The sequence below is a fragment of the Schistosoma mansoni genome, chromosome 3, assembly GCF_000237925.1.
Source record: "Schistosoma mansoni strain Puerto Rico chromosome 3, complete genome".
Classification (NCBI taxonomy): Eukaryota; Metazoa; Platyhelminthes; class Trematoda; order Strigeidida; family Schistosomatidae; genus Schistosoma; species Schistosoma mansoni.
The window spans coordinates 19,978,102-19,993,370 of NC_031497.1; the positions used below are offsets into that span (position 1 = coordinate 19,978,102).

General features: G+C 32.8%; 1 protein-coding gene across 1 annotated transcript in view; it reads left to right on the plus strand.

The window, feature by feature from the left end:
- Nucleotides 1-2,741, plus strand: part of Smp_138510 (hypothetical protein) — a gene marked incomplete at its 5' end in the record, with an annotated part of 23,901 nt that extends 21,160 nt beyond the window's left edge. Inside the window, one exon of the mRNA XM_018799571.1 lies at nucleotides 2,183-2,741. Within this exon, the coding sequence (XP_018651347.1) occupies nucleotides 2,183-2,539 (357 nt within the window). The 3' untranslated portion in view covers nucleotides 2,540-2,741. The remainder of the gene's footprint in view (nucleotides 1-2,182) is intronic.
- Nucleotides 2,742-15,269: the final 12,528 nt, after the last annotated feature.

A 15,269-nucleotide genomic window follows, 5' to 3' on the forward strand; every position in this document is an offset into this window, starting at 1 on the left:
GCTCCCTGATCAATTCTGATTACATATCAGTCCTACAGGAGGTCAGTCGCGGCTCGAATAGCTTAGTGGTAACGTCTCTGACTGTGAAGCTGAGTGACATGGGACTCAATCCGTCAAGGAGCACCAGTTCCCTCAAGATTACAGGTACACCTTGCTGACGAGTGCCAAGTAGCACGAAACCCGGGTGTAGGGTTTCATGTTGACCACCTCCAATCACCATCTTATCTCAACATAGTGCACTCAGTGTCGAGCCACCCAGACCAGTGGCCACATTGCAACTTGATCGGTAGCATTCGATCAGCACTAAGAAGGACTTGACACGCATGACATTGGTCACCGCCCAGTGATCAATCAATTGTGAAAGATGGATAGTAGATAGTAGTGGAGTTCAGGACCCGCATTTCGTCCTATTTGGGACTCGTCAGCTGGATGTACCTGTATCTCAGAGTTAATGTTCACTCTGAGACTCGAACCCAGGGATTCGCCCCATTGCACAAGCAAGTGGCTAACAGGACTCAGTAGCTGAAAGAATAACGCAATGGCATTTGAAGCGAAAGGTATTGGGTTCGAGTCCCGAAGTTAACACTAACTCTGAGGTGCAGGTCCATCCAACTGACGAGTTTCATGTGTGACGAAACACGCGTCCTGTATTCCACTGCTAGCCACTATCCATCTTCGCTTACCATGCTTGTGAATTAAGGGAATATCGAGGCAATACGCTCAGTATGCACATATGCCAAAATGAGACTTACCAGTTGCGGTCCTAAGCATCAATGGGAAGATTTAAACAAACAATACTAATATATGATAACAGTTTGATGACATTTTGTTGATATTTAGATAATTCCAGATTTACGATATATTTCTGTCTTCTAGATTGTTAGTGATCTATATATTAGCAAAGGAATTTAGTGGGTTTTTTATTACTTCTTGTTATTTAGCAATGTATAATTGAGTTGAAGGTGTCTTTACTAAATATAAATTTCACAGTTGAAATCACAAACTGATCCTAACTAGAACAGTATTGAAAACCTGGAAGCACTGAACGGACATTTTTCCCTAGCACAGGACTCTAGCCAAGCGTATCCACGACCACCACCCACTAAATTGGGAGTCGAACCTAGGACGTTCGGTCGTGTGCACCTCCAGAGCATTGAGCTGGCATCAAACGGTGTTAATGTCTAACATCAATCAATGATCTTGTGCAAACCCTTCATCCATTGCCTGTTATGAATAACTGTTTCACACTCGACACGGATTGAACTCCAATCGATGAACACTGCTGAAGAGTTCCATACTAGAACTAAAAGGTCATCCACATCCTCTAGGTTTTCACTAGTAGTGTCCCTCGTCTATCAGTTCGTGATTTCAATTGTGAAAATGTCAATAAACATCATTTGTCCAGGAAATCGAATCACTTGACCCTGGGTTTTTTCAAACTAATGTTTACTTCACGTGTTATTACAACTTACTTTGTTGATTGTATATAGTACACATAAATTAAAACCATAAATCGATTGGCTAATGCAATTAGTGAATAACTAAGATTTTTGTGTACTTAGTTTTACTGCTCATTAAAGATTCAATCGACTCATGAAGTAATTATATCATGTTGAGAAACTGAATAAATTTATCTTTGAATAAACATTAGCATGTAGTATTAAATTCCTGAATATCATACATCTACCATGAGTTACATGGAAAAAATCACTTAATTTAAGAATTTTGCCGTGTGTCTTTATCTGTGAGTTTTGGTCAATACAGGATTGCAAGACGAAGCTCAATGTACCTTTAAAGCATGCAATGTAAACTTCGTCAGGTTTAAGCGTTCACATGGAACACATTTCATCAATGTTGACTCATGAATAACCGAGGCAATACTGAATAAATCAGTACTACTTAGATGTATATGTCATTTCAATTAAAATAATTCAGGTTCTGAATTTCCTGATGGAGTTAGTAGTAAACAAAACAAATTTGATATTGTGAAGCAGGGGAAAATTCTCTTGAAATATCAGTTGTCATTTCAAATGAAGTTTATTATCCCTACTTCACTCATCTTTGTAGTTCCATTTTAATTATTCTCTTCAGGTTTGAAGCTTATTCATATGACTGAAGTTATTTATTTGATTTTTACATTATTTCAACTCGTTTCTTTGCTATTTTTATTGTGAATTTACAGAGTCTAAGTGATATGGATTCAGCACATCATGATTTGAACGAGTCGGAAACCTCAATATCGTATATTACTCGTGGATTACAAATTATTGATTATTTAGAAGATGATCTATGGGCAGCCACAATTTTACAATGCGACAATAGTTCAAATGCTGGTCTACTGCGACAACTTGAAGCTGGATGTCGGCTACAACCAGAGGCGTATAAAATGGAACGTGTGCAAACTGTGAAAAGTCGTGAAACTGTCATTGATTTTCCTAGTAAACCAACAGTGAGAACAATAGGTTTAAGTCGAAGTACTAGTGATACGGATTCAATTGATACAACACTCACTGGAGTTGATTTTGATGGCGAAACATGACAGACTGAGCAAGTAATGATAATCACATACGTATCCCTGTGTATTAGTTAAGACGATCGATAAGTGTCCCAACATAACCTTGTATATTTATGCCCGACATTTTTGTCGAAAACTTAAGTTATTACCGAATTTTCAATGTTTCCCCTTTATCAAATCTCACCAGAATATGCTTTTTATTTTAGAGCATTAGGCCTTACCTTTAAGCTGTACACTTCTTATACAAATCATCAATAAAATCTCATTTGCTCAAAGTATTCTGGAGTTGTTTGTATGTATTTTATGGTAGTGGACATTAAACTGTACTGTAGTGCAACTCGATAGACCTCACAACTTCGTTCTAAGCACCAACAAAACTAACGGAGGTCGAACCTGTTATTAAGTGGTTAGACTATTTGATGCTTCAAACACCTAAAGATTCCTAGATTAAACTTGTTGTTGACTAGTTTAGGATTAAATAGACCATATCAAAATATTTAGAACCAATTAATTCTTGGAATTCATCGAATAACCAGAGATTTCGCCTCTAGTAAGAAGAACGAATAGAGCGAGGAAATTTCTTTTCATAGCTATACATAATATGTATGTATGTGTGTGTGATTTACAACAATAAAGTAATACTCATCGAGTAGTTTGGTTACTGAATAATTATGTAATGTCATTGCAAGTATAAAACAACATCGAGTAATTAAAAAAAATATTATAATAATCAAACAGTTGCTATGTTGAATAATAAATAAAAAGAAGGAAATAACAAAATATTTTAATGAAAGGTCAGTAAAATAGTAGTTATGTAAGAATGAAGGAAGGAATATTGAGAATATGTAAAATACAAAAGTCGGAGAAATTAGAAAACTGTTTCCCTGTCATTTCGGCAGTTTTACTGAACAGACACATGAATCCTTATCAGATCAATTTTCAATGACAATTGTGTAGTTTATTTTTAAAAAAACATTGTGTACAAAGTTTAATCTGATTACATAATTTTTATTTGTATTATTTCACTTGTCGTAAGTGTTGAAAACTCAAGAGATTATAAAAATTCTAATGGTTATAAAGTCAGACATCCTAATTGTATCACTTAATATGGATTGTAATGTTAACTGTACAAACACGAAAGGAGATAAAAATTTTATAATTTTCGTATATGTGGTATACCGGAATAGATTTTGTGTAATAATTAGAAATGAATTCAAATTGATAATGCACAAAATGATTGCTTTTCACGGCTCCAGAACTGTATATCCCACTGGACTACGGAATATCAGAAGATTATACTTATTCTCTGACGAAAGTGACATATATATATAATCATTATTATTATTATTATTCCAAAAGTGAATTAACAAATTAATAAGCACATTGATACGTGCCCACCAGAAGTTCTATTTCGAAGATGTTTAAATCAGAAACCAACATTCTGATTTATCAAACAATAGGGATAGGAATCATTCTGTACCACATTTTAATTTGTATATTGAGCCATAGAGTTCTTGTTATCTGATAACTTTGCAATTAGAGGTTAAGTGTTAATTTCTAATATTTTTCATTGTCAATAATCGTCAAAGTACCCAAATGAAACTTATCGATACATGCTTTCCAATAAAGTTCATTCTGATTAGTCTTTCAATTCACTTGGTTATTGGCATGCAAGGATTGGAAGATGACATTGTTTAGATCAATATTTTTCGTACTAATTCGATCATGGTAAAAGATGAAAATTTCGTTTACTGGGACGCTTTAAGGTCAATATTTTCTTGTATCAGTATAAACTTCATTCATTATGATAAGTTGAGTATGACAATTATGTTCTCTGTATCAATTTAGGTGAAATGTATTCAGTAAGTGTTTTTACAGTAACTCTATGTATTTTCCTCTATATGTGTCAGTATATTGTGAGTAAAAATTAATATACGAATGATCGTACTTCGATCTTTAGATGATACGATTTTAGACATGATTTTTCTAGATTTGTTTCGGGGACTTTTATTTAGACAGTCAAATAAATCTTGATTGTATCGGTCTTGTTTGTTCTCACTGAGCGTTGTGGGAATTGTGGTGGTATTCGTTTCAAAATATGGGCAGTAAGACTGAGGATCCAACAGAGGCAATACATATACAACAGTGACGACACCTTCAGACATAGAAGAGGCAATATACGCACATTCACTGCGATCGCCCCAGATATAACAGTAGTGGTTGGACAGTGGGCGCTAAAGGTATGGTCATTAGGAACGCGAAAATAATTATTAAACCACTAGTTTTCCTTAGAAAACAAAAGTTCTAGATATTACTAATAGAAATTTCCCAATTCAACGATACACTCTGATTATCATGATAATAATTTAATGTAAAACAATAAACAATATTGTGACGTGCGGTGTTCAAGCTTTGATAATGATACACAATCTCACCATAAATACGAGCTCAACCGACTACTAAAGCGAAAAGACAAAGTGAGAACGGAGGTCTATTGATCAAACCGAATTAGCATGTATGTGTCATCACTCGAAAAAGTATGCATCTTCAGAAAACACGTACAAAATGTTCAGATAACTTTAAGCACAAAATGTGCTGTTATTCAACGATTTTTGTTGTTACATATGCATTAAAAATAGGTTGACAGATTGAATATGCTAGATCACAAAATGAAAACATCTATTTTCAGGAAATACCCACTAAAAATAATTATCTTAACTGTCTCACTGACAAACATATCAAAGAGACTTATGATGATCAATGCAAAAATCCGAGTTTTTTGAGTCTCTTTATGTGATTGAATGTATTTAAGAAGTTATCTGTTTGACGAATATTGTACTCACCATAACTATGATTGATATTTGTAACATGAAAACTCTATTCCATATGCAGACGTACAGAATAATGCGTTAATACCGACTGATAGATAACCAACTATCTGTGTTTTTACCCCTCTGGAAGAGAACAAGACACTGTGATTGGAGGAAAGGTTTCAACTTATCTACTAATTCATGAAGGTATGACACAAGGAGCTGTTCTTTCATCTCTTCTTTTCGCTTCTTTTCTGCATGATCTATCATCTCCCGCAAAAAAACAATTTTGTTAAATATGCAGACAACCTCACTGTATGTATACCGATGTCTACCTCTTCACATTCGTTTGAAATGAATGAGTTCTTGTCTCTTATTGAACGACGATCTTTTGTTAATGGTCTCACACTTATTCCATCTAAATGTCAAACTACTAACTTTAGCTTGAGACATAAACAGCACTTAAACACCCTATTGGAATCTCATAAAGTTTGCATTATTAGACACTGTCAAATGTCTTTCATCTTGATGTCAATCTTTCCTCTGATCTCTCTTAGTCTTCTTATGTTTTATTGTTACTAAAGAAATTTTACCATCTGAATTACTACGTAAAGAGGCTGTATGTCTTTGGTATTACTCGACATTTACTCTTATGATTTGTTAATTCTTGCATATTACTTATTGTTCTTTACTGTTCTCCATTATTATTCCCTAGACTTTTGAGAAAAGACTTTGCTGTATTGCAAATAACGCTGAAGACATTTAACAGGGTATTTGGTGAATCTTTTGAGGTCATCACTGATATAGTTGTGGATAGACATCTAAAATCTTACAAACTCTTGGCAGGTATTGTCTTAACAGATACTAACTATTCACTTTATTTACATCTTCCTCCCCGTATATCTCCTGGTAGAAAGAGACATCAATGCATTGTAATCCGTGCACGGAGGGAAAGATATAAAAGCTCTACAATGTCTTATCTGGCAAATATACTTTAGAACAAACAGGTTGTTAGACGTGATCTAGTCAGTAACTTGTATTCTTAAGAATTTTTACTGATTAAAAATGTTAAACAGATTCACATCTTCTTTAAAAAGGACATTCCATTTAATTCCAGGTACTTTGTCTGCTTAAATTATGTATATATGTATGCGGTTATCGGTTTTCTTCTTTCTTTTATTGTGTTAAAGAAACTTGTTGAAATACTTTTTACTGTGAACTCTATATTGTACCAAAAATTTAATATTGAATAAATTCAATAATAATGATAATAATAGTGATAAATTCTTCGAAATCATATCTCTTTAGTGAATGTGCCTGTTACTGACGTATAAATGGCAACTAGATGAAACTACTTGTTATTAGACAGTAGTATGGCGTGACAAATGAAAAGCAGACAATGAAGTTAGAATTGCGAATGAAGCATATTCAGTGAACATTTTCCTACCACTTAATATTGAATCCTATTTTCAGTTCAAATAACTAATGCCTGAAGAACCACATTTCTCTCACTCTGAATTTTAATGTACATATTATCTCCTTTTAAATGCTTTAAATTAATTAGTAAATTAATAGTCATTGTACCGTTCATAGTTGATGTCAACTTAATTATGACTATAATATACCAAAACCTTTAAGGTAAGCAAGATTTATTAGTTAAAGTGTTTACATATATGAATCTTCATTGATGTTATTTACTTACTTACACAAGTCGGATTTAAAAATATATGTACCTGACATCTACGGATATTTTGTCTTGAAATGCCACATACAATTGAATCAGTAAAATGGTTACAGTTACAACTGAAAACAATACCAGTCTTGATATTCGTTTCGTTGAAATAATAAATAAGCATCCTTCATTGAACATGGTTAAATACCCAAGCACGCGTGAAAATTTCTTAAGATAAATCCTGACCATTTTTGTAAGATCAGTGACTTATTTCACCTAAGTTCTGAAATCAACGTAAAAGGCACTATGAATGAGTATTAGAATGAAATCTTTTAGCCATTCATTAATCTAAAGACATATCAAAAAGTCGGTTACAAGGCTATCGGCTATCAATTAAAATTGGTAGACTTCATACTAGTTCCGATCAAAATTCATAAATGCTTATAAATGTTTAGCTACTTAATTTTAATAAGTAAACATTTAAAATATACAAAAGTTTCGGGCCATCCTAAAAAATATGTTGACTTGAAATTCTACCTACAGTACATACCAAGTCTTACACTTAAATCAGAGTACACCGTAGTCAGTCAAATTAAACGAATAGCTCTAGCACTAACATTTTCCAGGTAACTTAACAACTCTACACGAAGCTAGAGGTTTGGATAGCTTAGTTGTAGAATACAGCCAACGATATTGATAAAAGTTCCAAATGATTAGATGCTCTGTAGAGGAATTACCAGCGACCGAACTAAATCCTTTTCATGAAGACCTTATTCTGATTACTTTTATTACGGTTACAGTTACTCCAACATGTTTCACAAAAGTTTTATAAGTATTATATTGCTCATTTCTCAGAAGCTTCCCTATAACCTTATCAATCCTCTTAGGATAGTGATTTGTTTTATTCCAGGCCTATTCAATATAATCCTTACTTCAGTTATTTTATTAAATGCAATCTCTAATTGTGAGTATTCTGTAAACTTGACTTGACTCCACTGAAATGTTATGAGACTAATAAGATACATATCCTTATTTACTTCGTACATATTCTTGAGACTTATCTTGTTAATTAAAGGTTGAATACGGGAACGGGAAATGGATACTACATACATTTGTTTAATTAGATAGATAATAAGCATGATTATATCAAACATGAATTCAGCCTAACCATCAACTAGCTTGACAATTTTTTTATCTAAGTTTTTATAGAGCCATAGATATAGCACGATAAATACAAATAGAACACAAGTACAAAGAAGGCGCACATTGTTATCAACTTAATAACTACTCAATCAACAACAACACTTATTTATTGAACCTGTTCAAACAAGAATGATTTTCATAGGAATGTAAAATTAATGGTTAAAAATATTATTTTTGTAGAAGTTTAAAATAAAAATCTGAGCAAATAAATGAAACGGAAAATTGAGCTACCTATCAATGTATAATGCATTTAGCTTGTGAAATTGATTTCAACTCTAAATCAAGCGAATAGTGTATCGAAACATAAAATATTTTATTCAAATCGACAGACGAATGTCTCTGGTACATTTGCAATATGCAGTATCCATATTTTGGGGTTACAGAATAAAAAAATTGATAAGCCCTGAAAAGTAACTATAGTTTATACTTTGATAAACTGATAATTATGTTATCTCTACTCATTACCTTACCAAATATTACTATCAGAATATTGATTTGCTATTCCAAGTAGTGTATTAATCTAGTGATCAGAGTAAAGAATGTGTATATATGTAGCAATTTGTGTGATTGTATCCTCACCTTGTTGTTATGGCAAATATATATTCGATTAGTTTTTTAAAAATCTCTATATTTCTGTTTCATTTGAATAAAATAAAACAAGACTACTTCAACGAAAAGTTCTCTTTTCGACGACTTCATTTTCAAAATCATACCGTCACAGATATGTACTTATTTTTCAAAAATGATAATATTAATGATAATAAAAATTCTGGTAAGCATGATAACAGTAATGTAAACTAAATAAAGGCTTAAAAACGGTATTCTTATTGAGGAAACTGGGTTATGTGTACAGAAGACACTGGTATAACCTCTTCTTCTAACTTGGTCGTGATCTCTCGTAATTTATTCTTTTCTTTTCATATTTTTCTACATTCACAACCATCTGCTTGCTTTCCATCTTCCCTATAGACCCTTTACCACAAACTGATTTGTTTCTGCTTCGATGACTCTTCTGATTACAGTTCAGCTCAATTTCAACATTTAATCATAATGCGCTGAGACTGTACTTTCCAATTATAATTTCCTTATCTTCATGAAGAATATTGAAGCTGTCAACAACAAAATTGATTTTAGTTGCCTTGATAAAAATAACGTTTATATGCCTTTGTTTATTCTACCACAATGTTTGCTTACTTACGCCTGTTACCCTCGTGGGGGAACATAGGCAGCCCGCCAGCATTATCCGTCGAGCTTTGAAAATAAATTCGCTGGAAAGAGAACATTTCTCTGGACCAATTTTTTTTATTTTATGTCTCATTTATATCTGAACTGGTTAATGAACTACTTGCAATGATAATTGATGGCATCTAACCATATTGGAAGCAAGATTGTTATAACCGCTGAGATTCGATTATGATAATTCTTTACCGTAAGTTAGCTTAACCTAGAAATGTGGATCAGTGAATTTCAACCCATTATAGTTACCTTAGTAAGTAAAAATCGTAAGCTTGACCATGTTTAAACTCATTAACTTGAATTACCCAAAAGTTGTGGGCTAAACTTAGATATCTGTATAATATTCACAAATTGGCTGTTATACTAGTTCATAGTGGCGGTTTTTTAGATTTATTATCAAGTTTTTTTATTTTTCTGACTGTTTAAGCTACTCGTAAGTAGCAATAAAAATACTTTAAAAGTAATTTTAGAATTCTCTCATAACTAAACCAGACGACCCACATCTTAGTGTTAATTCATAGTTTATCAGTAAAGCTACCAACAAAAGATAAATTGAGATCAATTGTAGGTTTAAGTGAAAGATTGAACTTATTTGGATTTTTGAGGTTTTCGCTAAAGAAGAAGTAAATATTAAGGAAAAATTCCTTGAAAATTGCCCAGTTTGAAAGTTCACATTAATCCAGTCAGTTGTGACCATCACACCCATCGGTCTGACACAAAGTACGCAGTAAAAAACTTGGTAATTTAACAGAGTCAACAACAACAACTGTCCTTAAACTTTCTTACGTATGCAGAAACTATAGGAATGAAAGCATACTGCTACATTTTCATCAATTGAGGAAGGTATTTCTTAATACGACATGACCAATGGTCTTTTGTATTCTTCTTTATCAAACGAACTACATCTAGGGAGTTACGGAGTCCTTATTTACTAAATCGAATCATCAAGTATCTGGTTATATTTGCTGTTGGATTGTGTAATGACTAAACAAAATACTGATATTCTTACGTGTTGTTACTGCGGACACAACTAACTACTTGGTACTAACTACAACCGAAAAAGGACTAATATTCTTCTATGCAAGAAAGAAATTAAGGTTGCAGATGAAGAGCTTATTATTCATCCACGAAAAAATTTACGACTGATAAACCAATTATTTCTCTACTGATTCCAAACACGGTATCAAAATTTTAATGAATTGTATATGATTTATTTATCTGATCAATATGTAAATGTGAATATACTGAACTAGGTAGTAGTTGATATAAATTATTCAATAGCTGACTGCATCCGCAAAATTTAAAATGTCAGTATTTTTTGACAGGTTGAATCCACAGTATAATAAATCACTGAGTTATATATTTTATTCTTCTTCCATCTTACACTTCAACACAGTGTATGCGATGCTGAGTCTCTTAATCTAGTGGCCATATTGCAGCTAGATCAATAGAATTTGATCAGTATTAGGAAGGTCTTGACATACAAAATACTGTCTACTACGGAATAATTTACAGTGTAACTATACTACAGTGCATACAAGAGTCAAGGTTAACAAATTCAAAACTGAGAGAATACATATTTCTTTTCAATTGGTTCTTTATCAAGGCTGTACATTAGAATACAAGTTTTACAAATAAGAATAAAATCAATGGCCAGATAAATGTTGGCGTATCAATTTAATAATTTTTTTTAAAAAACAGTAATCAACTAGTAACTGAATGCTTGGAAAATGAAAAGTTATGACAACTTATTAAGTAACAGTGAGCATAAGAATTGAGTAACTTCGAAGCTGAGCAACTGAATTCTTATCTTTAGTGTTATTCGTAAAACCAGTAAAACATATTGACTTGGTATTGTTTGTTTGAATCTTCTCATTGATGTTTAGGACTGCAGGTACATCCGGCTAACGAGTCCCAAATAGGATGAAACGCGCTTCCTGGATTCCACTATCCATCTTTACCAGTAAAACATAATTAATAAAAAAGGAGGGGTATAAAGAAAATAGTGATAGATGGCAAACTATAATGACGATTGAATTTTTATCTCAAACAAGGAACATCATGTATAACGTTGCTGTTCAACTAGCTTTAGTCACATTCATTGTATTATTTCCCGGTTTTTAGACCAAATCAATTTATAACAAACATAATCTGCCTTAAGTATTAACTCCTAGGAATGAACTAAAAATTAGTTTCCATTTCAAGTCAATAGTAGCTCGAACGGTTGCCTAATGCGTGAGAACATTTTACAGCACTTTTACATTGTAACCTGATTTCTAATATTTACATATCTTTACCTTTTTTCAAACTCTGTTTACTTAAAGATTGACATTTGAAATATTAAGCGAGTTGAAAAATGAGTAGATGAACGAGTCAGTGAACGTGCCAAGTAATGGAATCCAGGACTCGTGTTTCGTCCTATTTCACATTCGTCAATTGGATTTACTTACATCCCACAGTTGATATGTCACTCCGAGATTCTAATCCATTCAAATGCAACCAAATTATCCATCTATCTGCTGAGTTTAGATAACCACTAGCTTGTGCAATGTGGTGAAGTTTTAATTCATTCACTATCCATCTTTGCTTATATGTTAATGAACTAATGAAAAATGAATAAATAGATAGAAAGGAGAGAGAGAGAAAAAAGAACAGCGAAAAAGAAATAACTAAATTGATCCAAACAAACCAATCAAAATTAGAGAATTCCCTTATTAAAGGTTTTTTATCGGTCATTTATTAAATCATTTTATCTAACTGTATCCATAATATTGATCGAGTAATTATTGTATGGTCTAGTCAGTCAGTCAGTCACTGGTCATGACATTTCTGGTTTCAATAGTAAAGGATCAATAAACAAAATAAAACTTAATTTTATATTTTAATGGAGATAATCAAGTTTTTTGAAATGTTAGTAGTTGAATATAATTATCCATTTATATCAATATTATTAGCAGAAGAACTTATGACCCAAAGGTAATAAGAAACTGTTTTATTGCATGAGGATTAAAAATAGACCGATAGTAGAGTAAGGGAGGTATATTTCAATTTGCTTTGTTGCCACTTGGCTATTAAATAAGTTGAGCGCCAGGTCGTGGATGCGCACTGCTGAGGAGTCCCACAATAGGACGAAACGGTCGTTCAGTGCTTCTAGGTTTTCCCTGGTGGTCTAGCTTCAATTGACTCACGCTTTCAACTATTAAATAAGTAATTGAGAAACTTATTTGAACTTAAACAAAATGGTCATTATTTACATAAAATGAATTACTTATTATATATTCATTGATTTCATTTCAATGAACTGATTATTATCGATTTAAATGTTTCCATGTGTATGTATATAGGTATGAAATATCATAGCTCATGTACTGAATCAAGTTGAAAGATGTAAATGAAGATTTTTACACACATTATGTCATTTTCTTAAAGTGGTTATATGTATTTGTAATGAAAAAGAAAATGAAATAGTTAAATGTAGAAATTACCAAAGAGCAAATACAGGTTAATGTACATGATGATCATTTTCAACCACTTGAACATAAAAACCAGTAGATACAAGATCTCTGATATGATGGGATAAAAAGTCAAAATTACATTCTTTTACTTATTATGGATGCGCACTGCTGATGAGTCCTACAATAGGACGAAACGGTCGTCCAGTGCTTCCAGGTTTTTCATGGTGGTCTAGCTTCAATTGACTCATGATTTCAACTATATATAAAAATTACTAAAAATCTCCACAAACAACCCCCTATTATGATTTTTGTTCAACAGTACTTTGCGTTGTAGGAATTGCAGTGGTTCCTCGTTTTACAAGTATAAATGATAATCAATTTTGACATAACACCAGATATAACAATTAGTGATACAGTCATAACAGTTGACCATCAGTCATATCAATATCGTACTTTTTTTCAAAAGTTGCTTCTATTATTTAAAATAGTAACAGAAATTGAATAGTTTTTAAATGATTCCACTACTGTCCTCAATTAAAGGAACTGACCTTAATCATTGTGATGTTTTGCTTCAAGGTTTGAACAAACCATGGTTGTTACAGAAAATAATAGTATCTCCTCAATTATCAGTATGTTTGTGTCATTTAACTGTAAATATTTGAAATGATTTGTGAACCTTTGTATTTATTCATTGTTAATATTCTCAGAGAGCATGTTAACTCTCTGATGTTGGGGTACGTCCGAATGATAAGTTCTAAACATGAATAAAATTTGGGTTTTGGATTTCACTTATTATGTTTGAAGTAGTAGCTCTATTGTCTAATTTTAAGCACGTGGAAGAAGAGAACGCTGGAAATTTATATAAGACGTGTGATCATGTTAAACACAACAGAACAACAAGATTATTTAGGAATTATCATTTCAGTATCTGTTTCTTAATATCAATAAAAGGTTGGGTTAAATAACCTCTAGGACTTATAGGTAATGTTAATAGATGAAACAACCATCGAATCGGTTAAATATATACTTGCTACTTCAAAAATAAGATTTTGTGAATTTGAAATAATATAACGAAATAAAACTAATTCTAGTAAGTCAAGAACATTTTGGTTATCGAAATGGGTTTTATTATTTTGCTTAGGCAAATCTGTCAATAGGAACGAATCATATTATAGGCTTATGTATAGTTGAAAAAGTAATTTACTGACGCACAGTTTATTGTATTCTAACATGAACGATATATTACCAGTGAAGTCGTTTATTATATCTTCGGAAACAATGTGTGTTGACCAACAGCTCAGTTGACTAGAAGAAACGAGAGGATTCAGTCATCCATAGCTTATAAGAAGACTCTGTTGCATTCTAAACAAAATCTTCCCGTTTGTACTCTCTTTTTTGACTGAAAGAGGCGAAATCGAGCACGATTATAATTGACAGTAGGGAGTTACGAAGATTTCTTCACATGATGATATACATACGGAATCTCAACCACAATAACTATCTGTAGGTTCTGTTCGTCACAGAATGAATATAGTTGGGTTACCATTGAAAGACAAGAGGTACTGGACAGCTGTTTCATCCCAGTACGGAAATTCAAATCAGTAAGAACGCTCGACCCTAACAGCGGCTTATTTCAAGATGCTCCTAAAGTTCTAGTGGGCAGCTGTAACTGGTAAGGTTGAGATATCTCAAAAGTGAAACAGATGTCACTAATGTCAATGGCTAATTGTCACGTTGCATTTCAAATGAACTGAAGTTAACTTCGTACTATTGAACGCTTACTCAATATTTATAAGGATTAAACAATAGTCATGAGGCGTTAAGGTCACAGCTTCGATTCTTAGCCTTTTTTATATGTGTACTGCTGAGTAGTCTCATAATAGGACGAAACTGTTGTCTAGTATATCCTTGTATTCAAAGATAGCCTGATCGAATTTAGTCTTTGTTCAGTACAACCTATAAATTAAACCTTTTTCAACAAAACCCTTCCAACAACAATAACAGTTAACTGTCCATTAAAATAAGGAATAAATTTTGAAATTATCTAAAACTATCAGTACATGGTTGTGGAAATTGTTGAGTTTAGATTAATATCATTAGTGGATCAATGTTAGACTACCATTAAGGACCTGACAGCACTGGATAGTTGTTTTGTTTTAGTATGGGATTCCTCAGCAGTGTGCATCCACGATCCCGCACGCTGAACTGGAATCCAGCTACTCACTGAAGACAACGATGGATGGTCGCGCAATATCGTGGATTGGTTGAAGTTGGACATTAACACCGTTGGATGTCGACTCAGTGGTTTAGATATTAAGGGTTCACGCGTGAGACGTAGGTCCTGGGTTGGATTTCCGGGTGTGGGATCGTAGATGAGC